The sequence below is a fragment of the Mandrillus leucophaeus genome, unplaced genomic scaffold (genome assembly GCF_000951045.1).
Source record: "Mandrillus leucophaeus isolate KB7577 unplaced genomic scaffold, Mleu.le_1.0 Scaffold120, whole genome shotgun sequence".
NCBI classification, from domain to species: Eukaryota; Metazoa; Chordata; class Mammalia; order Primates; family Cercopithecidae; genus Mandrillus; species Mandrillus leucophaeus.
In genome coordinates this window covers 800,020-821,930 of record NW_012100321.1, presented here as the reverse complement: position 1 = coordinate 821,930, position 21,911 = coordinate 800,020, and the positions used below count along the sequence as shown (strand labels likewise).

Genomic DNA, 21,911 nt, shown 5'->3' with positions numbered 1-21,911 from the left:
GAGCAAACGAGCCTGGGAGACTGGAAAGAGGGAGATAATCCTAACAAGAGCTTTTTAGGGGGTGAGTGGAGAGGAGGTGTTTTTGGTGGCAAGGCTTCTTTAGGAAGCCGCCCATCTCCGTCCCTGGAGGTGCTGTCCTGGATGACGGTGGTGACAGTGGCTAACTCTGGCGTAGAGCCTGTGTCTCTGACCCCAGGGCCAGCACCAGGGAGTGAGTGTGACCTTTGGCTCTCCCCTCTCAGAACTTCAGCCCTGACCCCTCCCTTGAGAAGGATCTGAAGTCGGCCACCTCCTGGACACAAGCCTGCTCATGATCCTGCCCCTGGAACTCCCCAGGCACTTCCACCCCCAGCCAGGAAGTGAATCCAGGCATCTGACTCCCAGTACCTCCCGCATGGCCTCAGGCAGGAGGGGAGTGGGAAGGAAGGGCAGGAGCGGCACCTCTGGCATCCCCTGCCCATGCCTGCCTGCAGCTCCTGTGGCCATGGGGGTTCGTGGGGGCCACTTTAGGTGATGCTGAGAGACCACAGGAATGACGCGGCCTTCTGGGAAGCTGCGCTGGAGAGGAAAGCAGGTGAGAGCTGGGAGCGGAAGCTCGTGCTGGCAAAGGCCCCCCTGCGGGAGCCTCCTGCTTCCCATCCTTGGCTTAGGCGCCCGGGGAGACCCAGGTGTGCGCTGCACTGGCCCTGTAAGGAGGAGGCCCCCCTTCACTTCTCTCAGGTTTGGTTTTTTACAAGATTGATTTATTAACTATGATACAGATCACATAAGGCCTTTTCAGTTTTTTACACCATTCCCATTGAGACAAGTACAATACTTTGTAGCAAATACATGATTTTAAAAAACAAAACCAAACAAAAACACCTCAGTCAGAGATGCCTCAGCCTTCATTGAGGGCTGACCATGCACTAATTAGGTTGGAGCCTCAAAAAACCCACGATGTGTTTTTTAAAAAAAGTCTGGAAATTAAGCAAACATTCCTAACACCAGCTAAAGGATGTTCCGGTTAAAGCCCCTAAAATACAAAGAAATAATTGTTATACTTTCTTTACATACAAGTCTTCACTTTTGCTGCAAAACAGAATTTTGGGCATACAGCCAGACTACTAACACATTTCAATACCATTAATATGTTTTGTTTTTCTCAGAAACTCAAAATATTTGTTAATTCAACATATATAAAGATCATTTAACATGTGAAAATACAAGTACCAGAAAAATAAGCTGGCAGCAGCACTATTCCAAATTTTCAAACAAGTTTTATTTCCATACAATTCTGACATTTCCGTTTTTTTTTTTTTTCTTAAATGTACACAGGGAACATGATTCTTTTTATGCAAACAATAACTTAGGCCCTGTCGTGACTACAGTGAAGTGTAGCATCACTGCCGTCTCCGCCACCGGAGGGCTGGAGGAGGCCAGCCCAGGCCAGCAGTGCCCGAGGTCACCGATCGCCTCCTGCTCTGCCCCCCGCGCGCCGTGCATTGGCCACGCTGCACCGACCGCACCGCGGCCGCGCCCCCACCGGACCCGCGACAGAAACTGCCCGCTTCCTGGGCCACTCTCTGACCTGGACACAAGACCACGTGCTCCGAGGGAGGGCGCCCACCCCCGTTACACCTCAGAGCCACGGAGCCGGGGCCGCTCCCTGCCGCAGCTTCCCTGGATCCCTGCGCTGCCTTCGGGAAATCAGCGCCTCAACAGGACCCAGGCCCCCGCACGGCAGGGGCCCTCCTGGCCACCTCACCCTAATTTTTCTAGCTGGCGCCCCCAAAGCAGTGGCTTCTCATAGGAAAGGACGGGAGGGGAGCGCAGCTGAGGTGACTCTTGATGACAAGACGCTGCAGCTGGCCTGCTGTGGAGTTGTGTGTGTGTATGTCCAGAATGCCTGGTGGCCTGCGGGGGTCTTAACCAAAGGGATGCTGGCTTGACCCAGGCCTCCCTTCCCTAAGAGCAGCAGAAGCTGACTGAGGCACAGGGATGCCCCATCCCCTTCTGGCCAGCAAGCTGCTCCTATGATGTCACCCTCTGTCCACCGTGACAAAGACAGACATATCCTGCAGAAGAATCTGGGTCGCAGCAGGTGCCGCGCCTCCAGCAGGAAGCAAAACCAAGGCGGTAGAGGCAGGAGAGCAAGGAGACAGACACCCTGAAGCTCTCTCCCTCTTCCTCCCCAAATGCTAGGCGACAGGAGAGACAGGGACAATGCAGAGTAAATGTGTGCCGTGACACCCAGTGTGCGACACAAGCCAAGAATTCTAAGTGGATTCACAAGCCACGCCACCCAGCCTCGGGTCCTCCCTCCTCAGCCGTCAGAGCCAGGATCAGTCTCTGGCTTTGCACCAAGGGCTGCTGTTCCCTCACACGGTGTCTGTACTCTCGCTGGGTGGCAGTGGCTGCCCCACGTCCCCATTCTGGACAAGCCAACGCCCACCCGCCCAGTGCTGAGAGCTGCATGCGGGTCCCATGAGCACCCTCTGTGCAAGCACCTTCCAGAACTAAGAGCCCCGATGAAAGCAGGGGTGGGGACAGCACGGTTCCAACAATCCCCAGGGATGCTCCCACACAAGGGCCTATTCAGTCTGCACGCTGCCCTGATCGGATGCTGAAGCCTGGCCTGCCACGACTGGCCATGCTGCTCAAACGACTGAGATGTCCTCTAGTCCCTCAGCCCGAAGCAGCAGACGAGAGGCTGAAGAGTTAGTGGGGGAAACAAGAGGAACCCCGGGGCTTCCTGTGCATGGGGGCTCCCTTCGGACATGAGCTGCCACAGTCCCTGCCTGCCCACCTTGGCTGACGGGGCGCTGCGTTGGGGGTGCCCCAGGCCTAGTTTCAGGTACTTCTGTGAGGGGAGGGGTAGAAAGCCCAGGTGCTCCTCCTCACCGCCCCCTCCACACTCCGGGGAAGTCACTGGCCGCACACACATCTGTGGAATCAGGGGCCAGGTGGCTTAGGCCGTGGCTTTCGTGCTCACAAAACAGGTGGCAGTGTTAGCTCAAGCAGTGAGGGGGACTGGGCTGCTTTTGCCTGCGTTCATACAGGGATGGCCCAGGCCACCACCATGCTTTCCCTCCACTCCCAATTCCGTGAGGTGCTGACCAGGTGAGCAAGACCTTGAAAAGGGGCCGGGGTGAGTCAATGCGGCCGTTTCCTCATCTGCTGGGGCCCAGGACTGGGGGAGTTTGGGAACCTAACTGCCAACCTCAGCTAAAACAAAACACAGATGTCACCTTCCAGTCAACCCTGGGCCTACAGGGCCAGGCACAGCTCCGCCAGAAAAGACAAAAATTCATCATCCAACATTCACAGAGAACACGCCTGGACCCTGGGTTTTTCTCCCATTAAAACTTGCAAGGGTACGTGAGTGTTTCCAAGCACCTTCGTTGGCCATTGTGAACTGGAGACAGTGAGCCAGCCGTCCCCAGAGGGAGCCTGGGAGACGAAGGGCCACTCCTGTCTCCAACCACTACAGGTGGGCATGGGCGGGGCAGCTGCAGAAGCCCAGGAGGTGTCCATCAGGCCCCCTGGAATATACCACAGATCCTATTTCTTAAAGTGCAACGAGCCCCAAGGGCTGTCTGGTGTGGGGCCCTCTGCACCCCACTAGCTCTCGCCTGGGGGGTGCCCAGTCTTCCTGGCTGCAGAGGCCACGGCCCAGCCACGCAAGTTTGCAGTGCTGGAGGGCAGAGGTGGGCAGGAGAAGAGCTTTTCCTGGAGCAGTGGAAAGGCTGGGCTAGGGTGGTGGTGGGTGATAGGCAGGCACGGCGCCTCTGGGACAGCAAGGACCAGGAAGGATGCCCCTTCGAGGGCACCAGCAGACCGCCATTCCTTCAAAGTGCCCCACCCCACCCACATCCCCACGAACACTCCTGCCGGTGGCCTCCATGGCTGGGATGAAACGATTCCACTTCAACACCCAATACACCAACCCCAACCCCAAGTGCACCTGGCACCTTCCAGCAGTCCCCAACTCCCCACCAAGTGCCCACACACACACTCACACGTGCACACACACACACCCCACACATACGCTCAAGTAGTGTTTCTATCGTAATGGACTGTGTTCTGGGGCAGCCCAGGTTCCAGCCTGCTCTGCCATCTCCCGGGCTCTCTCCACCAAGGGCTCAAACCCTCTTCTTGGGAAAACGGGGAATCTGGCGACTAGACCTAAGTGGGTGAGGGGGACCCCAGGAGGCTCTCGGGCCACAGCTCCAGGCATCCTGGTTTTGCTGCCACAAAGACGAGGGTCAATTCCACCTGTGTGCCTCCCTCCCTCCCGGCAGAGGTGGGCACAGAGTGAAATCTTGAGGTCTGTAGTTTTCTTTCCGTGTTTTTTTCCTTTTTAATTATTGGAAGGGTTTTTCCATTTTTTCTCCTAGTGTTCCTTTGTTTGCCAGGGAATGTTTCGGGAAGCCTGTGGAGTGGGACGGCAGGGATGAAGAGGGAAGTCCTGCACTCTCTGGGTCCAGGCACAAAGCTATCCTCCGTTGTTCTGATCTGCAGGGCCAGCGCCCTCAGCAGGTACCTAGTGGTGGCAGAGCCGTGGCCTACACGTTCCCAAGGAGCCACCAGCCGGGCTGCACCCTTACCTTGCGGGTGTGTGCAGACAGAAGGTGGGAAGAGACAGACCAGCGGGAAGTGTTCTCTTCGGGGGTTGCCAGCCCCGCCATGGATCTCAGAGCCTCCTCCTCCCCGGCAAAGGCCTGGGCACTGTCCCGACCACGGGCCCTGTACAAGCAGAGGGAGGCACCTGGAGGCTGGTGTGCGCAGCCAGGTGGGGTGGTGGTCCAGAGAACAGAGGGAGGGCACTGGGGCTGCTGCCTGCCTAGTTCAGTCCTCAAAGGGGTCCAAGTCAAAGGACAGGGCCCCATGGCTGCTGCCTGCAGCCAGCTCAGGTCTGCAGTGCCGGGCCCAGGGCACCTGGCAGCCTGGCGGATGGTACCATTGGCTGGTGCTCCCACTGAGGTCTTGAGAACATGATGAAGAGGGCCACTTGCCCCTGCCTCTGCCCCCAGTGGACTTGGTTTTGTTCAAGGCCAAATGCCACCCCGTCAGAGAGAGGACCGGTTCTCCTGTCGCCCCAGGTCTTGGTGGGTCACAGCGTGTGTTCGGCTTGAAGCTGGGAGGGAAGCAGTGGCTGCATTGGGGACTGGGGGGTGGGAGGAGGCGACTGTGGGGGCGACGGCTGACTTGTGACAGGCGTGGAAGTGAGGAAGGGGACGGTGGAAGCCACGGCGGAGGGGGAGCTGGGCCTGGCACCAGGGGGCTCGGTGATGGGCCGATTGTAGAAGAAGAAGGGGCACTGCTGAATGAAGAGTTCAATGATTGTCTGGTAGGTGCGCGTGGCTGTGAGGGCGTCCATGGTGCTGAAATCAGGTCTCATCAAGGTGGGCCAGAAGCAGATGGAGAGGTTCTCGCTGGTCATGAGATTCACCTTGTTGTTGTGGCTGACCCTGCGGGCGACACCAAACTCAATGGTCAGAACTGTGCAGGGCCCTGCCTGGCCCTGGGCGCTCATGGTCTTCAGCACGCAGGCTGAGCCCCGCCTGCACATCCTCAGGCGGAGCAGAAAAGGCCACGCGCAGCTCTCTGTGCCCTGCCCTGCCCTGCCCGGGAGGCTGTGCCCTCAGTGTCCTCTCCCCTCCAGCCCAGCGCCTCCACATGGCCAACCTTGAAGAGGCTGCCTGGAGCCCTGAAAACCCCTGGGGGTGGACTGACCACCTCAGGGACTAGCTCTGCAGCCAGCCAAAGCAGTGGCGGTGCTCCAGCTGTGATGAGGGAGGGAGGCTGAGCGTCCTAAACCAGAGTGCCATGAGATGCCACTTGGCCAGCAGCCCTCCTCCACACACACGGAAGTTCAGGGAAGAGCCACATGGCCTCCCGCCTGCAGCCTGTGCTCCATGCTGGAGGCTGGCTCTCTCCTGCAGCACACCTCTCGAGGTGCGATGTCCCGGTTCTCCCCAGCTGGGAATGTGAATGCTGAGAGAGGACTTTCAGGGGCTCTGAGGTGTTTTGGATTCAGGAGAAGATTTCTGGAACATCAGCACCAACCAGAAGATCTTCTCTCTCTGCCAGCTTTGGGGCGCAGGCCTACAAGAGGCCCCATGCCCGATAGAGCTAAGTGTACTGTCTGGTGTTGGGCAGGTTTGGGGCCACGTGGCCGCCCTCAGATAGGAGCAGGAGGGAGGCCTTAGGATGGGCGAGAGGCAGAGGCTCCAGGCGCTGAGCCCAGTGGGCACCACGGGAGGCCGGCCAGCGCCCCTTCCAGGCCAGGGCCTGAGGCTGCTACTGGCAGCCTTGTTCTGCGACACACTGACCCTGGCTGTCAATTTTCTGGAGGAAAAACCAACCAGAAGGCCCTGCGACTTACTTGTTTAAGTGAGAGATGACATACTTGAAGACTTCGTGGTTTTCCTTTGGAAATTTCTTTAATACCTCCTTAAGGGCATGCAACTTCTGCTCCCGGTCGTTGATTTCTGAGGAGAGAGAAAACCAAAGCCTTGCCTTTCATGGCCGAGGCTGGTGGCCACCCCAGGGCGTGCTCTGTGATGGGCCTTCTCTGAGGGCAGCCCAGGGCTTTCGGATGACACTAACTCCACTCTTTCCCCTAAAGCCTGTGCCCAAGGCTGGCACACCTGGCAGTGGCACTGGCCCAGGGGCCTGGCCCACCTCTGTGTCCCAGGCCCCCACTGAAGGGCGGCACTGTGTGCCTGGGGCTTCCTGGCCCCACCACCCGAGACAGAACGATCTGGAGAGACTACGCCATAAAGAACACCATTCTTTGCTCATCCGGTTGCCCCTGGAGACAGGCATCCCTACGCAGAAAGCCTGCTTGCTTCCTGACCAGATGGAGACAGGCAGCCGCTGCCACCCACCCACGCCAACAGACCTTTGAGGGAGGGAGTCGGTCATGAGACCAAGGCTCTGTCCTTTCCCTAGAGACACAGGGACCCTCCGCACATCCCCATTGGAGGGGCTGATGGAAACAGTGGGGGAATTCTTACGCACTTCACCAAAGGAACTGTGCACCCCCTTTCCCCCCAATGCCCACACTTTGCCTATCACGGAATCCCAATGTCCTAGGGGAGGGAAAACAACTGCCTGGAATGCAGCTCGTAACCCGCGCCAGGCCCAGTTCCATGAGTCCCTGCAATCGTGTGAGGCAGGAACTTGTCACCCCATTTTGAGGATGAGGTATCTGAGGTTAGAAGTTGCAGAGCTGGGACTGGCTGTGGGGCTGGAGCCGTGGCCACTGGGCTTGCCATCCCTGAGTGGGTGTGGCCCACCTTGGCTGGGAAGGGCATCCCGGGCTGGTGAGGCACACATGTCCCAGAGCCCACCTGGAGCCCAGCTGGCTGAGACAGATTTCTCTGTGCAGGGAAAGACGTCCCCATATTTCCTTCTCGGACTCCAGGGCACAGAAGAACCACGGGAGGGTCTCACGAAGGAGATGGCAGCTATCTCACAATTGGTGGCTGTGGGTGGGGTTGGTGAAGAGGGGGTCTATTATAACACCGACGGTTGCTAATGGGCTTGGGGGTTCAGGCTCCTTTGAGATAGACGACGGTGCCGGATCGTCTGCCCCGGAGACACATGTGTACCATTCTGCTGATGAATCCGGGAGGGGTGCGGACTCCCTGAACCAGGTATTCTTTTCTTTTTCTTTTTGAGACGGTGTCTCGCTCTGTTACCCAGGCTGGAGTGCAGTGGCGCCATCTCGGCTCACTGCAAGCTCCACCTCCTGAGTTCACGCCATTCTCCTGCCTCAGCCTCCCGAGTAGCTGGGACTACAGGCGCTCGCCACCACACCTGGCTAATTTTTTGTATTTTTAGTAGAGATGGGGTTTCACTGTGTTAGCCAGGATGGTCTCGATCTCCTGACCTCGTGATCCACCCACCTCGGCCTCCCAAAGTGCTGGTATTACAGGTGTGAGCCACCGCGCCCGGCCCTGAACCAGGTATTCTTTAGGAAACCCATGGCTTCCTAGTCACCTTTGCAGCAGGTGATATGCCCGGAGGGTCAGAGTTGGGGGAGTTGCACAAGGACCCTGGGGAGAGTGAGACTTGGAAAAGCAGACAGAATCCCAAGGGCGGGAACGCTGAGCAGGGAGGAAGGTCCTGTGGTGGTCTGCAGTCCAGATCCTGACTCAGATGGCCCTGGGTACAAATCCAGCCTCTCGTGCCAACTGTGTCACCTTGGGCAAGTGACACCGTAGGGTCAGTCTCCTCATCTGTAAAAGGGGCTGTGGACAGTGCCTCCTTCATTTGGTGACACCCGGCAGTTAAATTCAGAGTTCACAGCTGGACACAAAATAAGGGCACCTGAGAGCCAGTCTACTTGCAGGGGCCAGGGGGAGGGAGGCTGCAGGGCTGGAAGGGACAGAGCTCCAGGAGCTCTCCCGGGCAGCCTAATGAGGATGAATGAAACCAGGCAAATCTGTGGCCTTGAGAGTGTAACTTCATGAGAGCAGTGTCTTGGTAACATCTGTCTATCAGAAATGACTAAAAAAGTCCTGGGAGCTAGTTATTGGGCTATGAGCAGCTTCATTTCTCTGAATCCAAGGTTTATTTTAAGGGTTCTACCTCAAGGGCACATTCTTTTCTTTTTCTTTTTTTCTTTTTTGAGATGGAGTCTTGCTCTGTCCCCCAGGCTGGAGTGCAGTGGCGCGATCTCAGCTCACTGCAACCTCCACCTTCTGGGTTCAAGCGATTCTCCTGCCTCAGCCTCCCAAGTAGCTGGGACTACAGGTGCCTGCCACCACGCCTGGCTAATTTTTATATTTTTACTAGAGACGGGGTTTCCTCATGTTGTCCAGGCTGGTCTGGAACTCCTGACCTCAGGTGATCTACCTGCCTTGGCCTCCCAAAATGCTGGGATTACAGGCGTGAGCCACCGCACCCGGCCATGGGCACACTCTTTTCCACGACCTTGAGTCTTCAACCAGTTCATTGTCATGTTACAATACAATATCTACATAAAAAAGGTAAACTGCTGTAGGGAGGACAGAAGACTGTATTAGAAAACACAAGCAGCATGTGTGTGGCGCGAAGCTTCACTTCATAAAAGCGTCATGCCCCCTTCCAGCTGCTAGCTTGGCACAGGAGGACACAGGTCTCTCCGCAGGTGCCTGCACGACCCAAACACAGCTGTGTTTGTCTTAATTAGGCAATGAGTGGTAGCACCTTTACGTAAGAGCTGGGTCTCATCCCATCCTCTGGCTGGAGGCAGGAAACGGGGCTGGCAAAGCCTAGGTCTGCCAGGGACGCCTGCTCTCCTTCCTATCTGATAAGCAGCAATGAGGGTGGTTTTGTTTCTTCCTTGGGGGGTGGGGAGGGGCAGGGGTGGGAGTTACAGAGCCTGCTTTGATAATAATTTAGGGGCCGGGTGGGTGTGGTGGCTCACGCCTGTAATCCCAGCACTTTGGGAGGCTGAGATGGGTGGATCACTTGAAGTCAGGGGTTTGAGACCAGCCTGGACAACATGGCAAAACCCCATCTCTACCAAAAATACAAAAATTAGCCAGGTGTGGTGGCGTGTGCCTATAATCCCAGCTATTTGGGAGGCTGAGGCAGAAGGATTGCTTGAACTTGGGAGGTGGAGGTTGCAGTGAGCTGAGATTGCGTCACTGTGCTCCAGCCTGGGTGACAGAGCAAGACTCCATCTCAAAAAGAAAAAAAAAAAAATTAGGGTCTGCCCCCTAAAATCCCAGCCTCCTTCTGCATATGCACCTCAGCTGAATGCCTAGTGAGGAGTGGGTGGCCAGTCTCCTGGCCTGCTCCCCTCCCCACTGGCTGCCTGGTCCAGGTGCTCCTGAGTACGGAGCAGCACTAGGAGCTCGCTGGGCAGAGGTCAAGGAAGGCGAGAGGCCCTTCTGCTCAAGTCTGGGCCACACTAAAAGCAAGGCTGACCTTGTCAACATCCTTTGACTCAGCCCCATTCACCTCTTTCCTTAAGCAAAGCTTGCCTCACCCCTCTAGGCTCCAGCTGCAGCCTCTTCACATGGCAAAGGCACCAGCAGCTGCTTAGGTTTGGGTGCTGCCCGAGTGCTGGCAGGACAGCTTCACAGTGCTCTTCGCGTGGCCCTGACCGCAGACCTGAGTGGAAGGTGGGGCTGGGTGTTACCCATATGGTGGCTGAGAAACCCACTCCAGAGGCCAAGAGAAGGTCACAAGGCTGGTGATGTCGCAGGTGGATGGGACCTAGGCCTGTTTCCAGCTCAGCCCATCTGCTCTGGGTCCTCGCCTCCCTGCAGGCAGCAGAGTCCTCTCTGACTGCAGTAATCCTCTGACAGGAAAGGGGATGGGGCGCCCTCCAGGGTGCTGGCTTCACCAGCTAGGACACTTTTTTTTTTTTTTTTTTTTTGAGATGCAGTCTCGCTGTATTGCCCAGCTGGAGTGCAGTGGCGCGATCTCGGCTCACTGCAACCTCCACCTCCCGGGTTCAAGCGATTCTCCTGCCTCAGCCTCCTGAGTAGCTGGAATTACAGGCATGGTTAATTTTTGTATTTTTAGTAGAGAACCCCTCCCAGGTTTAAGCAATTCTCTTGCCTCAGCCTCCTGAGTAGCTGGGATTACAGGTCCAGCTAATTTTTGTATTTTTAGTAGAGATGAGGTTTCACCATGTTGGTCAGGCTGGTCTCGAACTCCTGACCTCCAGATCCGCCCGCCTTGGCCTCCCAAAGTGCTGGGATTACAGGTATGAGCCACCGCACCCGGCTTCGTATGTTTTTCCTATACCCACTCTCCCCTGACCCAGGACTGGGGGGACACCAGCAGTGTCTGTGCCCTGTGTGGCATTTTCAGCTGCCTTGGTCAGAACCAGGCACAGGTCCCTCAACAGTCCTCAGCGAGGGAGGTGGCGACTCTGACCCAGAGGCAGGTGAGCATGAGAGGGACTAGGCTGAGTACATGGGGATGGGTGAGGCTGTCGGTGACAGCACCCATTCTTGCCTCGCCAGACAATGCGAATTATTTCATTCTCGGATTTGGGAGGCCCCTCTTGCTTGGGTCATTTGTTTATCCTCAGTGTGTGGGAGAAGCAGGTGTTTACAGGGGCCTGCTCCTGCCTGGGTACTATTTTATACGCTGGGGATGCAGTAGGGAACAAAAACCAAATTCCCTGTCGCTTACGGTCTAGTGGAAAGAGGGGAAAGGACCCAGAGGGTCCCTCTCTAGTCCAGGAGCTTTGGGCTGGCTCCTCGAGGCCTTCCTGGCCCGGCCCCAGTCTCCCCTCGTGACCACCATCCTCATCCCTGGTGAGTTCAGGCGCCTCTGGCTGGCTGCTACTTGCTGAGCACAGTGCTGACTGCGCTGTCCGGCTCCAACCTGGGCCTGGGTGTGGTCAAGCACAGACTCTGGCAGCTCCAAGTCAGAGGCCTGGGAACAAGCTGGTGGCCAAGAGCCAGCCCAGCCCGTGCACCCCGGACACCTTCTGCCCCATGGTGCTGCTGCAGGCTGGGGCCACAGTCTGTGTGGACCTGGTCACAGGGCAGCGGCACACTCAGGGGAGCCACTCACCATCTTCAGTGGAACCTTGCTCTACAGGGACCCGCAGCTTCAACAGGTGGGCCGGCCTGCCCGGCCAGGTGTCTACACTGGCCAAAGAAACAGCAGGGGCAATAGGCTCCCTGGGGTCCCTGCTGGGACAGGGCCGTCAGGGCACCCAGCCCTGGGTGAGCTGCTGCAACCAGGACCCGCCATGGTACAGGTGCCCAGAGTGGCTTCTCCCCACACCTGGCGAGTGCTGATTTGTGGACTCTCAGGTCCACTCGTCCAGACTTTTGGTATGACCTCCAACCCCTTCAGAGTCCCCTCAGGACCCAGACTGTGGAGGGCCCAATCCTCACATCCTTTACTCCCTCAGCCTACCCTTTGGAAGTCAAGACACTTAGTTTTTTCTAACAACAACAAGAAGAACCCATCCTGCTCCAGTGTTGGTCAGTGGTAGACAGGAGTCCAGGGGTGTGGGCCGGGAGAGATGGTGGCCTATGGAGGAGACCCCAGCCTCTACACCACGCTCACCCCTTCGCTTGGCTCGGCTCCAAGTGGCTCTGCTCTTGCTCAGGGGGTGTGGGCTGGGAGCTGCACCTCTTGATGGGACATCATACTTTTGAACTTAGGGACTAGTCGCCTGAGACAGCAAGAAACGTCCAGGGGACGAATTTTTGGGCCAGTTGAACCAAGACAGCCTGGACACAGACCCAGCAATTTAATAAAATAGAGACCCCAAGAACTCAGGAGGAAGGGGAGGGGACAGCCAGAGGGCACAGGGACCTTACTGAATAGCTTCCCATACCTCTTACAGCACAGACACACCAGGACTCACAAAGCCAGAATACTGGTCCAAGGTCAAACAAATTGGCAGCAGAGACCCTGTTCCCAAAGAACACTCCTGCCCTGGCTGTGCTGCGCCACTGCCATCACTGGCACCCAGGCTGCCAACCAAGCTCTAGGCTTGGGTCTGCTGCTGCTAGCTCAGTGCCTGGAGGAAAGTCCCTGCTGGCCGCCGCTGACCATCTGCACGCCTGCATCGCCAGGAAAGGGAAAGCCCAGCTCAGGGTCACAGTCCTTCAGTGATCATGCAGGCTCGTCCGGCGTCCGCTCTCCCCGTCCCAGGTGGTAAACAACTCCAAGGTCAAGACTTCACTCTACAGGGCCCAGGATGGGGAATCCAGGCTGTCCTTCCCCTGGAGACATGGCTTTGCAATCACCTGTTGAATGTCCTGTCCCACCAGACTGAGCTGGGGGCCACATATGTGTGTGCCCACTGCCATCTGTCTCTGTCCACACAGGGCCTGGCTATCTGTGAAATTAATGACCCCCGTGCGTGGGTGTGAGGAGCACCCCCGTGCCCTCGGGCAGCTATCTGGACAGATCAAAGGAAGGCAGGATCCCAGAACCAGCAACGTCCCAAGGCAGCTGGTGAACAAGAGCCCAGAAAGCAGCAGGGCCGCCTCCTGGTAACCTAGGCTGCACTGTTATCTCTAGCCCCAGCGGTCTCATCTGTCAAGAGGCAAGGCCGAGACAATGAGCCGGCATCCTGAACCATGTTTGGGTCACACATCCCCTTCAACAATCTGACAAAAAACGACTGGTCTCTCCTTAAATTAAAAAGACTGAATTTTACGAGCTATTACAGGGAGTTAATGGGGACCCTGAAGCCACAGGTCCTTTGGTCCAGACCGTCTGGCTTGAGATGGAGCCAGCTCTAGCACTCCTTCCAGCACAAAAGCCATAGGGCAGGGCCTGTGGACACCGGCTGGATGGAGTCGACTCAAGATAGGCAGGGAGGAGGGAGTCACCAGAGACAGGGGAGACACCAGGCAAGAGTGACTCCTGGAGGCGGGGGTGGGCTACAGGGAGGAGACAAGACAGGCAGCGCAAGCCTCTTCCTCTGCCTCCTGAAACCCTGGCCCATCTCCCCTGTGAAGCCCTCTTCCTCGCGCCTTCCCCGCTGGGGTTTGTGCACTTCAAGCTCAGCTTTGCTCTGTCTTCAGAGAACTTCACTTGCACCCATGGAGGCAGGGACTCCAGCCCCAGCTTGTTGCTCCCTAGCGGTGTGACCCTGGGCAGGCTGTATCACCTCTGAGAAGCTGTTTCCTCCTCTGCAAAATGGAGATGTATTATAATACCATCTTCCTCAAAGGAAGATCAGTGGTGGGAATCAAATGCCTCGTGGAGAGCAGGGCCAAGCCTAGGCAGGCACCCAGGCCATGGGCGGTGCGGTTGCTGCTGCTGTTCATTTCTGAATCTCCCACGCATCACCTTGAGTGTGGTAGGAAAATAACTGGCAAATAATCACAAACGTCTCTATTTTGCGGGTACATTTTCAGCAGTGTTCAATACTGTGAAATTCTGGAGCTAACAAAACCATTTGCTAGTGACCTTGATACTTGTTGTGATGGGATTTGAAACTGGTTCCAAGGCCTGAACATATAGAGACACAATTGCTCTCAGGGATTAAGTAGAAAGAGCTGGTCAAGTTGATGTAGCCATGGAAACCCCAGCCAGTCTGGGAAGAGCTACTTTGGGGCATGATCATATTTTTTCCATAATATCCCTTAACACTACTAACTTTTACACTGCCTGGTATCTGTGGCTCAGTTGAACCTGGCCCTGCAACATCCACAGCCTAGCTTTTCAGTCAGCTTCTCTGGCCCAGAGAGGTGCCATTGTCAGCAAGATCTTCTCCTCTCCCACCCCCTTCAGTCAGGTTCAAGACAACGGAGCCCCCGCTAAGTACCGTGGAGGACAGGAAACACACAATGGGAAGAGGAAGTGGGAAACCTCCACCCTTTCCCAGGCTGCTACAGTAGCGGCCGCAAGAAGCCACCTCCTGAGCAGTGGAAGCTGCTGTGGGAAGGGCAGCTGATTCCCTATCAATAGCACCTCCCGTTCCTGCCGGCCCCCCAACCCTACACAAAAAGATGCTGTGTCAGCAGCTCCCGCAGAAACAATGGGGTTCTGCCGGGTGGCAGGATTCCACGCACCTCTAGATGGCGCCAAGTCAAGACAAATGCAGACAGGAATTCCCGGCTTCCAGCAAACTGGGTGTCAGTCCATGCCTTCCTCTTTTCCTAACTTCCACTGTGAGACAAGCTTCCGTGGAAAGAAAGCTGGCTCCAGAATAGAGATTTCCCATGTGACTTCACATCTGTGCCTGCCTGGAGCCTCCTGGAGAAGTGACTGCTGGGAAAGCCTCTATCTTCTGACAGCAGGATCAGGGGAGAAGCCAGCAATAACTGCTCTGGAGAAACCCTGACTCCCGTCTTCAGAAGGCAGGCTACTCTATGACCGTCCCAGGAGTACCATGCTTTCCTGCCCCATCCCTGTGGGCTTAGCTAGGTCAGGCGCTGTGAACAATTCCAGTCAGCTAAGAGAGTGTGGACAGAATAAGGTGAAAGTGGCATCCAGACTGTGAAAACAGACACCACAGGAAGTGCAGACCCTGGAAGGGTGACCTTGGAGGTCCCGTAGCCCTGTCACTATTGTGGCTCTGACAGTTCAGGGGTGGGCTTCCTCCACACCTGTCTCCCTTAGATGCTACTTAGAGTCAGTGACCCAGGACTCGGGGTCACGCTGATCCATCACCTCCCTCAAATTTCTGCCTACACATCAGCCTTGTGAGTATATGAGGCTTGTTTAAAGCTCCCTCTTTAGAGTTGGGCAGTGGCATGATGAGACCAATGTCCTGCCCCTGAGGAACACATCTCCTTTCCTCTTCCCCACCCTCTGGTCGCTGGATCACGGGGTGGCTGTCATCTCTGGGCAGCTGGCAGAGACACTCCCTTCTGCAGCTGCACGGCAAGGGCTGCTGCTGGGTCTTGGCCTGCCAGAGGCACAAAGCAGGAAGGCTGCTGATGACTTAAAAGGTAGTGAGGGCCACATGGTGGGACGCTCTGAGAGGCCAGGCATCCTCTGTGGTACTACACCAAGTCCAGGGAGAGGCTGGCCAGTGAGAAGTCTTGCCCATCTGGACAAACACCTCTAGAGAGAGGCAGGCTGGGGCAGGAACAGCTGATGAGGCAAGGTGGCACGGCACACAGGATACCACTAAAACCAGAGGCGCTCATTTGCTACAGCATCAAATGATCACTTGGCCACTGGAGTTGTCTCTTTCCCTCCAGAGGCCGGCTTCCTAAGAGGCTGTAGGACCCTAGACACACGTTAACTTCATTACATGAGAGGTGGGAGAAGACAGGTAAGAAGAGGGGAAAGGAAAATAAGAACTACTATTAAATAGGCTGTTCACAGCCTCACTTCTAGGCCTTTCCGAACCGAATTTCATCTGCAGGAGTAGGGATGGTAACAACAGCAGGACACTAAGGGGCAGAGAAGGTTAAGTTGGCCGCAAGCAAAGGAGCCAAGTCTGACACTGAAATCATGCCCTTAACTAATGAGAGTATGAGGGAAACCTGCAACTCTCTTGGTGCCACCCCCAGATAAGCACCTAAGGTCTACAAGGGCAAGAGCCCGATTTGCAAGTCCCATTGTTGTCATCTGGTTAATTCCCTTGCCTGCTGTCCTTCAAACATTAGCTCTAAGAGCCAGCGTCCATTCTGAGGGCAGGACCTATTCTTCCAGTGCTGAGCCCTTTCTCCCTCAATCCACCCAACACTGGGCTGCCGGTACTCACTGTGTGCCTCCACCAAGTCGATCTGCATGTTGTACGGGACCAGGGGGTCAGGCAGTTCTGAGAAAAAGCTCTTCATGGCACCGGCCACGGTATTCACCGTAAAGTCTTTCTCTGCCAGGTCCAGGTTATGGTCTGAAAGGAAGTCAGGAGAGTGAGGCCAAACCATTCCAAGCCAGGCAGAAGCATCAGGACAACTTGGGGCTCAGGAGAGGCTAGAGAAACCTTAAGGAGCCAGGGACGGCCTCAGGACTGACACGGATTGGAGGGGTGAGACCTGTGGGAGTGCTAACTCGAGTTCTGAGGTTCAGGCATGGGTTGGCCCCAGCACCTCTTTCTGAGACCGCTGAACTGCCTCCTCTACCAGCATCAGGGCAGGGATGCTGGTTTTCAGTGCCGGGAGCTTGCCCTCATCTGGCTTTGATATGCCGTTACCTCTTCCTTACTCCTTTCCCATCACAGAAGAAGGAGGCAGCTTTCCTTAAGGGTGGCTCACTTTCCAGGTAGGTCACAGAGATGTTAGCAACCACTGTGACTGCCGCCTCCATCCTTGTCCCCTATGGTGGGAGGGCAAATAGGCTCATTTATTCTCTCTCTGGCCCTTCCCAGCCACCACACCACTGACCCATCTCTTACTTTCCTTCTTGTTGCATACATACTTCAGTGGACTCCTGATAACGAAGAAATCTCCACGGATGGACAGCACCACGTTCCATTGTGGGGGAGGTAAGCTGGTACAGGATCTCCCATATATACAAACGCATCCCACATCGGGGGTTCTCCCCTCACTTTGGCCTCGTGTCTCCTAACCCACAGATTAGCAGGCGTCTCCCTCTCGTGTGGTGCCCTCTGCCCGCTGCGGCCAGCTGAGCCCAACTGCGGTGCTGCAAGGTGCAAGGGCTGCCCACCTGGGGAGTGGGTGTGGTGTCTGCTCTGGGTGGTGCCTCCTGCCCTGGCTGCTGACAGATGGGAATGTGCCCTGCTCCAGTGCTTTTGCTGCTGGCACTGGGGGACGTGGCTTCTCATCCCACCGTGTGGTCAATTCCAAGAGGTAGAGTTTGGTTGCCTGACTTTAGGCCTCTTGAAGCTGGCTTGGCTTAGGAGAAGAGAGTCCCTGCCAAGAACTATGTAACTTGGGTCTGTGTCCCAAGGGCTCAGCTCCTCACACGATGGTCCCTCGCTTTCTCTGGTGCTGGGACTGTGAGGAGGATAGATCTGAGGCCCTGGCAAAACAGGATCACATCTCAACTCGACTTGTATATCATGTGCCTGCAACTAGCTCTGCATGGCCAAACAGGCAAAACTCTTCAGTGTGGTGAGGGAGGCGTGTGCCTGGGTGACCTGGAAGAGCATCTGTGAGTGGCGGTGTGAGGAGTGGCCTACATAACCCAGCTTTGGCAGGGAAGGTTCACTGACAGGACCCAGTCCACTCCTCCCCACTGCGGCCATACATGGTCTGTTTCTCAGTTTCAGCACCTTGTGACTTTGGGTCTGTGCTGGCAGGAGTGCCCCGAGGTCCCACAGACAGTTCACCAAGGCAGTTGTGTTTGCCATGACCAGCTCTGGCCTCGGACGCCTGGCCAGGCTGCGCCTTACCTTGATCAAACTGTCTCTGCAGACTCTCCATCTCTGACTTGTTCCCGCTGACCCGGTAGATGCCTTCCGTGCTCAGTCCTGAGGAGAAACAGGCAGGGTCTTAGGAGTAGGAACTGGAGAGCAGAGAATGAGGAGGGCTGGGCTCGAAGACAGGAGAAAGCCAGGGAAAGTCCATGAGGTGCCCACCACAAGAGAGGAGCAGGCCTCAGCACACTCTTGTTTGATTTTTCTAGATGCTTCAACTCATTGCTCTCCATTTTCTTTTTCACTTAAAAATTTTAAAGTATTTGTTCTTTGGTAAAAATGGAAAGACTGTAGAAGCACAGCAGTTAAAGATAACTTCTGTTCATATTTTGATGTATACTCCTGAGTTTTTCATTTTCATTTAAAAAATAGAGGTAATATATATTTTAAACCATCATTTTCACTTGCAAAGTGTGTTGTGGCCAGGCGCAGTGGCTCACGTCTGTAATCCCAGCACTTTGGGAGGCCGAGGTGGACAGATCACGAGGTCAGGAGACCAAGACCATCCTGGCTAACATGGTGAAACCCTGTCTCTACTGAAAATACAAAAAATTAGCTGGGCGTGGTGGTAGGTGCCTGTAGTCCCCGCTACTCAGAAGGCTGAGGCAGGAAAATGGTGTGAATCCAGGAGGTGGAGCTTGCAGTGAGCAGAGATTGCGCCACTGCACTCCAGCCTGGGCGACAGAGCGAGACTTCGTTTCAAACAAAACAAAACAAAACAAACGAACACCAAACAAAACAAACAAAAAAACAAAGTGTGTTGTGAACTTATTCTAATCACTTCAAGTTCTTATTCTTTTACATGATTTTAAAGACACCAAAGTATATGACCACTGTAAGAATAGTCGTGCTGTTAATCATACAGGGTTGGCTGGGTGCTGTGGCTCATGCCTGTAATCCCAGCACTTTGGGAAGCTGAGGCAGGAGGATCACTTAAGGTCAGGAGTTCAAGGCCAGTGTGGCCAACATAGTGAAACCCTGTCTCTACTAAAAATACAAAATTAGCAGGCCAGGCGCGGTGGCTCACGCCTGTAAATCCCAGCACTTTGGGAGGCTGAGGTGGGCAGAACATGAGGTCAGGAGATCGAGACCATCCTAGCTAACATGGTGAAACCCCGTCTCTACTAAAAATACAAAAAATTAGCCGGGCGAGGTGGCGGGCGCCTGTACTCCCAGCTACTTGGAAGGATGAGGAAGGAGAATGGCGTGAACCCGGGAGAAGGCGCTTGCAGTGAGCCAAGATCGCGCCACTGCACTCCAGCCTGGGCGACTGAGTGAATCTCCGTCTCAGGAAAAAAAAACCAAAAACAACAACAACAAAAATTAGCTGGGAGTGGTGGTGCACACCTGTAATCTCAGCTACTCGGGAGGCTGAGGTAGGAGAATTGCTTGAACCTGGGAAGTGGAGGTTGCAGTGGGCTGAGATCATATCACTGCACTCCAGCCTGGGTAACAGGTGGAACTGTGTCTTGAAAAAAAAAAAAGAAAAGAAAAGAAAAGAAAAGTGATACAGGGTTTTCCAAGTTTTTACTGTTAGAAAATTAACTCGTGCTGGGTATGGTGGCTCACACCTGTAATCCCAGCACTTTGGGAGGTCAAGGTGGGTGGATCGCCTAAGGTCAGGAGTTCAAGACTAGCCTAACCAACATGGAGAAACCCTGTCTCTACTAAAAATACAAAATTAGCAGGGTGTGGTGGCGCATGCCTGTTAATCCCAGCTTCTCGGGAGGCTGAGGCAGGAGAATTGCTTGAACCCAGGAGGTGGAGGTTGTGGTGAGCCGAGATTGTGCCATTGCACATTGTATGCTAGCCTGGGCAACAAGAGTGAAACTCTGCCTCAAAAAAAAAAAAAAAAAAAAAAAAGAAAAGAAAATTAACTCACAAGTATGTTTTTTTGACAACTAGTAAAAGCTTAACAGATTACTAGATATAGGTATTTCTTACTTTGTGAATATCCTATTCATGTTCTTGTTAATTTTCCTATTGGAGTGATTCTTACTTTGAACTTGAGAAAGTCTATGAATATTAAGTAATTATATCAACGTTATATATGTTTACATTTTTCCTTTTTGTTACCTGTCTTCTAATTTTATTGAATTTGTTGAACTATATAATTCAAAAATTTTAGGTTTTTAAGACCATTTTCTTTATTATGTCTTCCTTTGTTTTTATGCTTAGAATAGGTTTTTCCCATTCCTGTATCAGCTATTGTTTTTTCCTTCTCGTTCTTTTTATCAGTTTGAAGAATCATTTCATTCTGTGATCATTCTGGAACTTATTTGGTGTATAGTGTGATATAAGAAAAAAAGTAGTAAAAGTCAGTTAAACAAGTAAGTTAGAATAAAATATCAAGGGAAGGATGGACGCCCACTCCCTCCCCATCCTACCCTGGGCAGAGCAGCGCTGTTCAGCTCAGAGTGGATTCCAAGCTGTCTACTTCGTCCATTCGCCCTGTCCCGGGAAAGAAGTCCACTGGGAGCCATCAAGATCTCAAGGACTTTGTCTAAAGGATGGTGAAGTCACTGTGAAAACTGACATGGGGCCTCATGGCTAAAGCAACCCTGGGTCCCTTCTGAAGACTGGCTTTGAGCGACTCTGTCTTGCTGAAGGCGCACAGAGGAAACACCGTGGGTGCTGCCACCGGACACCAGAAACAAGTGTGGACAGTGGAGAGCACCGAGCCCTGGAGTCAGTCAGGCTCCAGAGAGCCATGTGTTGGTTGTCATTGTCACTGTTACCTCTGGAGAGACAGCCATCAGGCAAAATAAAAGCAACTGGCCTGCCTGTTTTCTGGGGTCCCAGACTTCTTGAGACTTCAAGAACACTGGAACAAGAGGTATCAATTCCCTGGCTTAAAAGCTGTTAATTGCACCAAGGCCCTTCCCCCGAGAGAAAAGGAGGTTAATGGACCAACCCCAGGGACATCCTACCATGCAACGCCTAGTTACAAAGGAGCTGCCACTGCTGTACTCACTTGGGAGAAGTGCTGGCACTTTCCAGAGTGGTCACACGCTGTGCACTGAGCTAGGTGCTTTGTCCCCATCCACCATTCGCTTGTTTATTAAATAAATGATGATGCCATTTAATCTCCCACACCTCATGGGAGGAGCTATTGGGTGGGTAGAGAATACACATGAGAAAACTAAGGTTCAGAAAGGTGAAGTCCTTGCCCCAGATCACAGCTGCTGAGAGGCAGAGTGGTCTGAGTCCGGGGCCTCTGCCACTGTCCTGCCTCCTTACTGTTCCAGAAGACATCTGGCTCAAGCTTCTGCTGCTTCCTATTAATCCACCAGGCTGCGGTCCAGACCGCAGCATCCCCCTTCCCCAGAAGCAACACCACATTTGGGTGAAGTCCTCTGGCCTAAGCACCCGGGCAGCTTTTGAGATGGCACACCCCTACCCCCTGTGCTGTTGAGATGCTGCTCACCAGCCCTAGTTAGTAATTTTTCCACGGACTCTTTTCTCAACTGCTCTCAAGACATACTTAAACTTCTACCTATTTCACATCTGGGCAAGCCTTGGGTATGTGTCAGCAGGCTCAAGTCTTCATCTCCTAATTTGAAAAAAACAAATAAAACTAAATCTAAGTTATTTTCCCTTTCCCTGAGTATCAGCCCTCCACAATACAAAGAAAATGATAGGACAAATAGCACCAGTCTCAAGAGCCTGGAATAACGCAGCAATGTCACCGTTCCTGAGTCTCAGTGTGTAGAGGCAGTCTCCGAGCTGCAGAAGACCCGGCCAGCCGAAGGCCGCACATCACCTTCTGGTGAGCCTGACCTTCAGCGAGACTGAGGACTGCTCTGCATTGCCTCCTAATGGCCACCGGCCCCGGCATCAGAGGGCAGGAGACGAACTGCAAATTAGCGATCTGGCAATTATCAGTGGTGTGGACCTGCTGAAACCTCACTAGATGGATCATCACAAAAATGGAAGCACTGGAAAGCACGAGGCCGCACCAAAGCATCAATTAATCATCAACTTAGTACTTCCTGTCATCTGGGCACATGTTTATTTTATGCAATCCCATTTTAAAATAGCAACCTTGCTGCTGTTGTACACAATACCATGGCATAATTTAGGAAAGGTAGCATTTGCTTGGCTAGCGCAATTTCTCATAACTACTAATTAGACATCAATTAAAGAAAGATTAAAAAAA

General features: G+C 54.2%; 1 protein-coding gene across 1 annotated transcript in view; it reads right to left on the bottom strand.

The window, feature by feature from the left end:
* Positions 1 to 4,881: 4,881 nt before the first annotated feature.
* Positions 4,882 to 21,911, bottom strand: part of ARHGAP35 (Rho GTPase activating protein 35) — an 84,615-nt gene continuing 67,585 nt past the window's right edge. Inside the window, exons 3-6 of the mRNA XM_011969707.1 lie at positions 17,729 to 17,806; positions 16,136 to 16,267; positions 6,371 to 6,476; positions 4,882 to 5,453 (exon numbers count right to left, since the gene is read on the bottom strand). Coding sequence (XP_011825097.1) covers positions 5,096 to 5,453; positions 6,371 to 6,476; positions 16,136 to 16,267; positions 17,729 to 17,806 — 674 coding nt within the window. The 3' untranslated portion in view covers positions 4,882 to 5,095. The remainder of the gene's footprint in view (positions 5,454 to 6,370; positions 6,477 to 16,135; positions 16,268 to 17,728; positions 17,807 to 21,911) is intronic.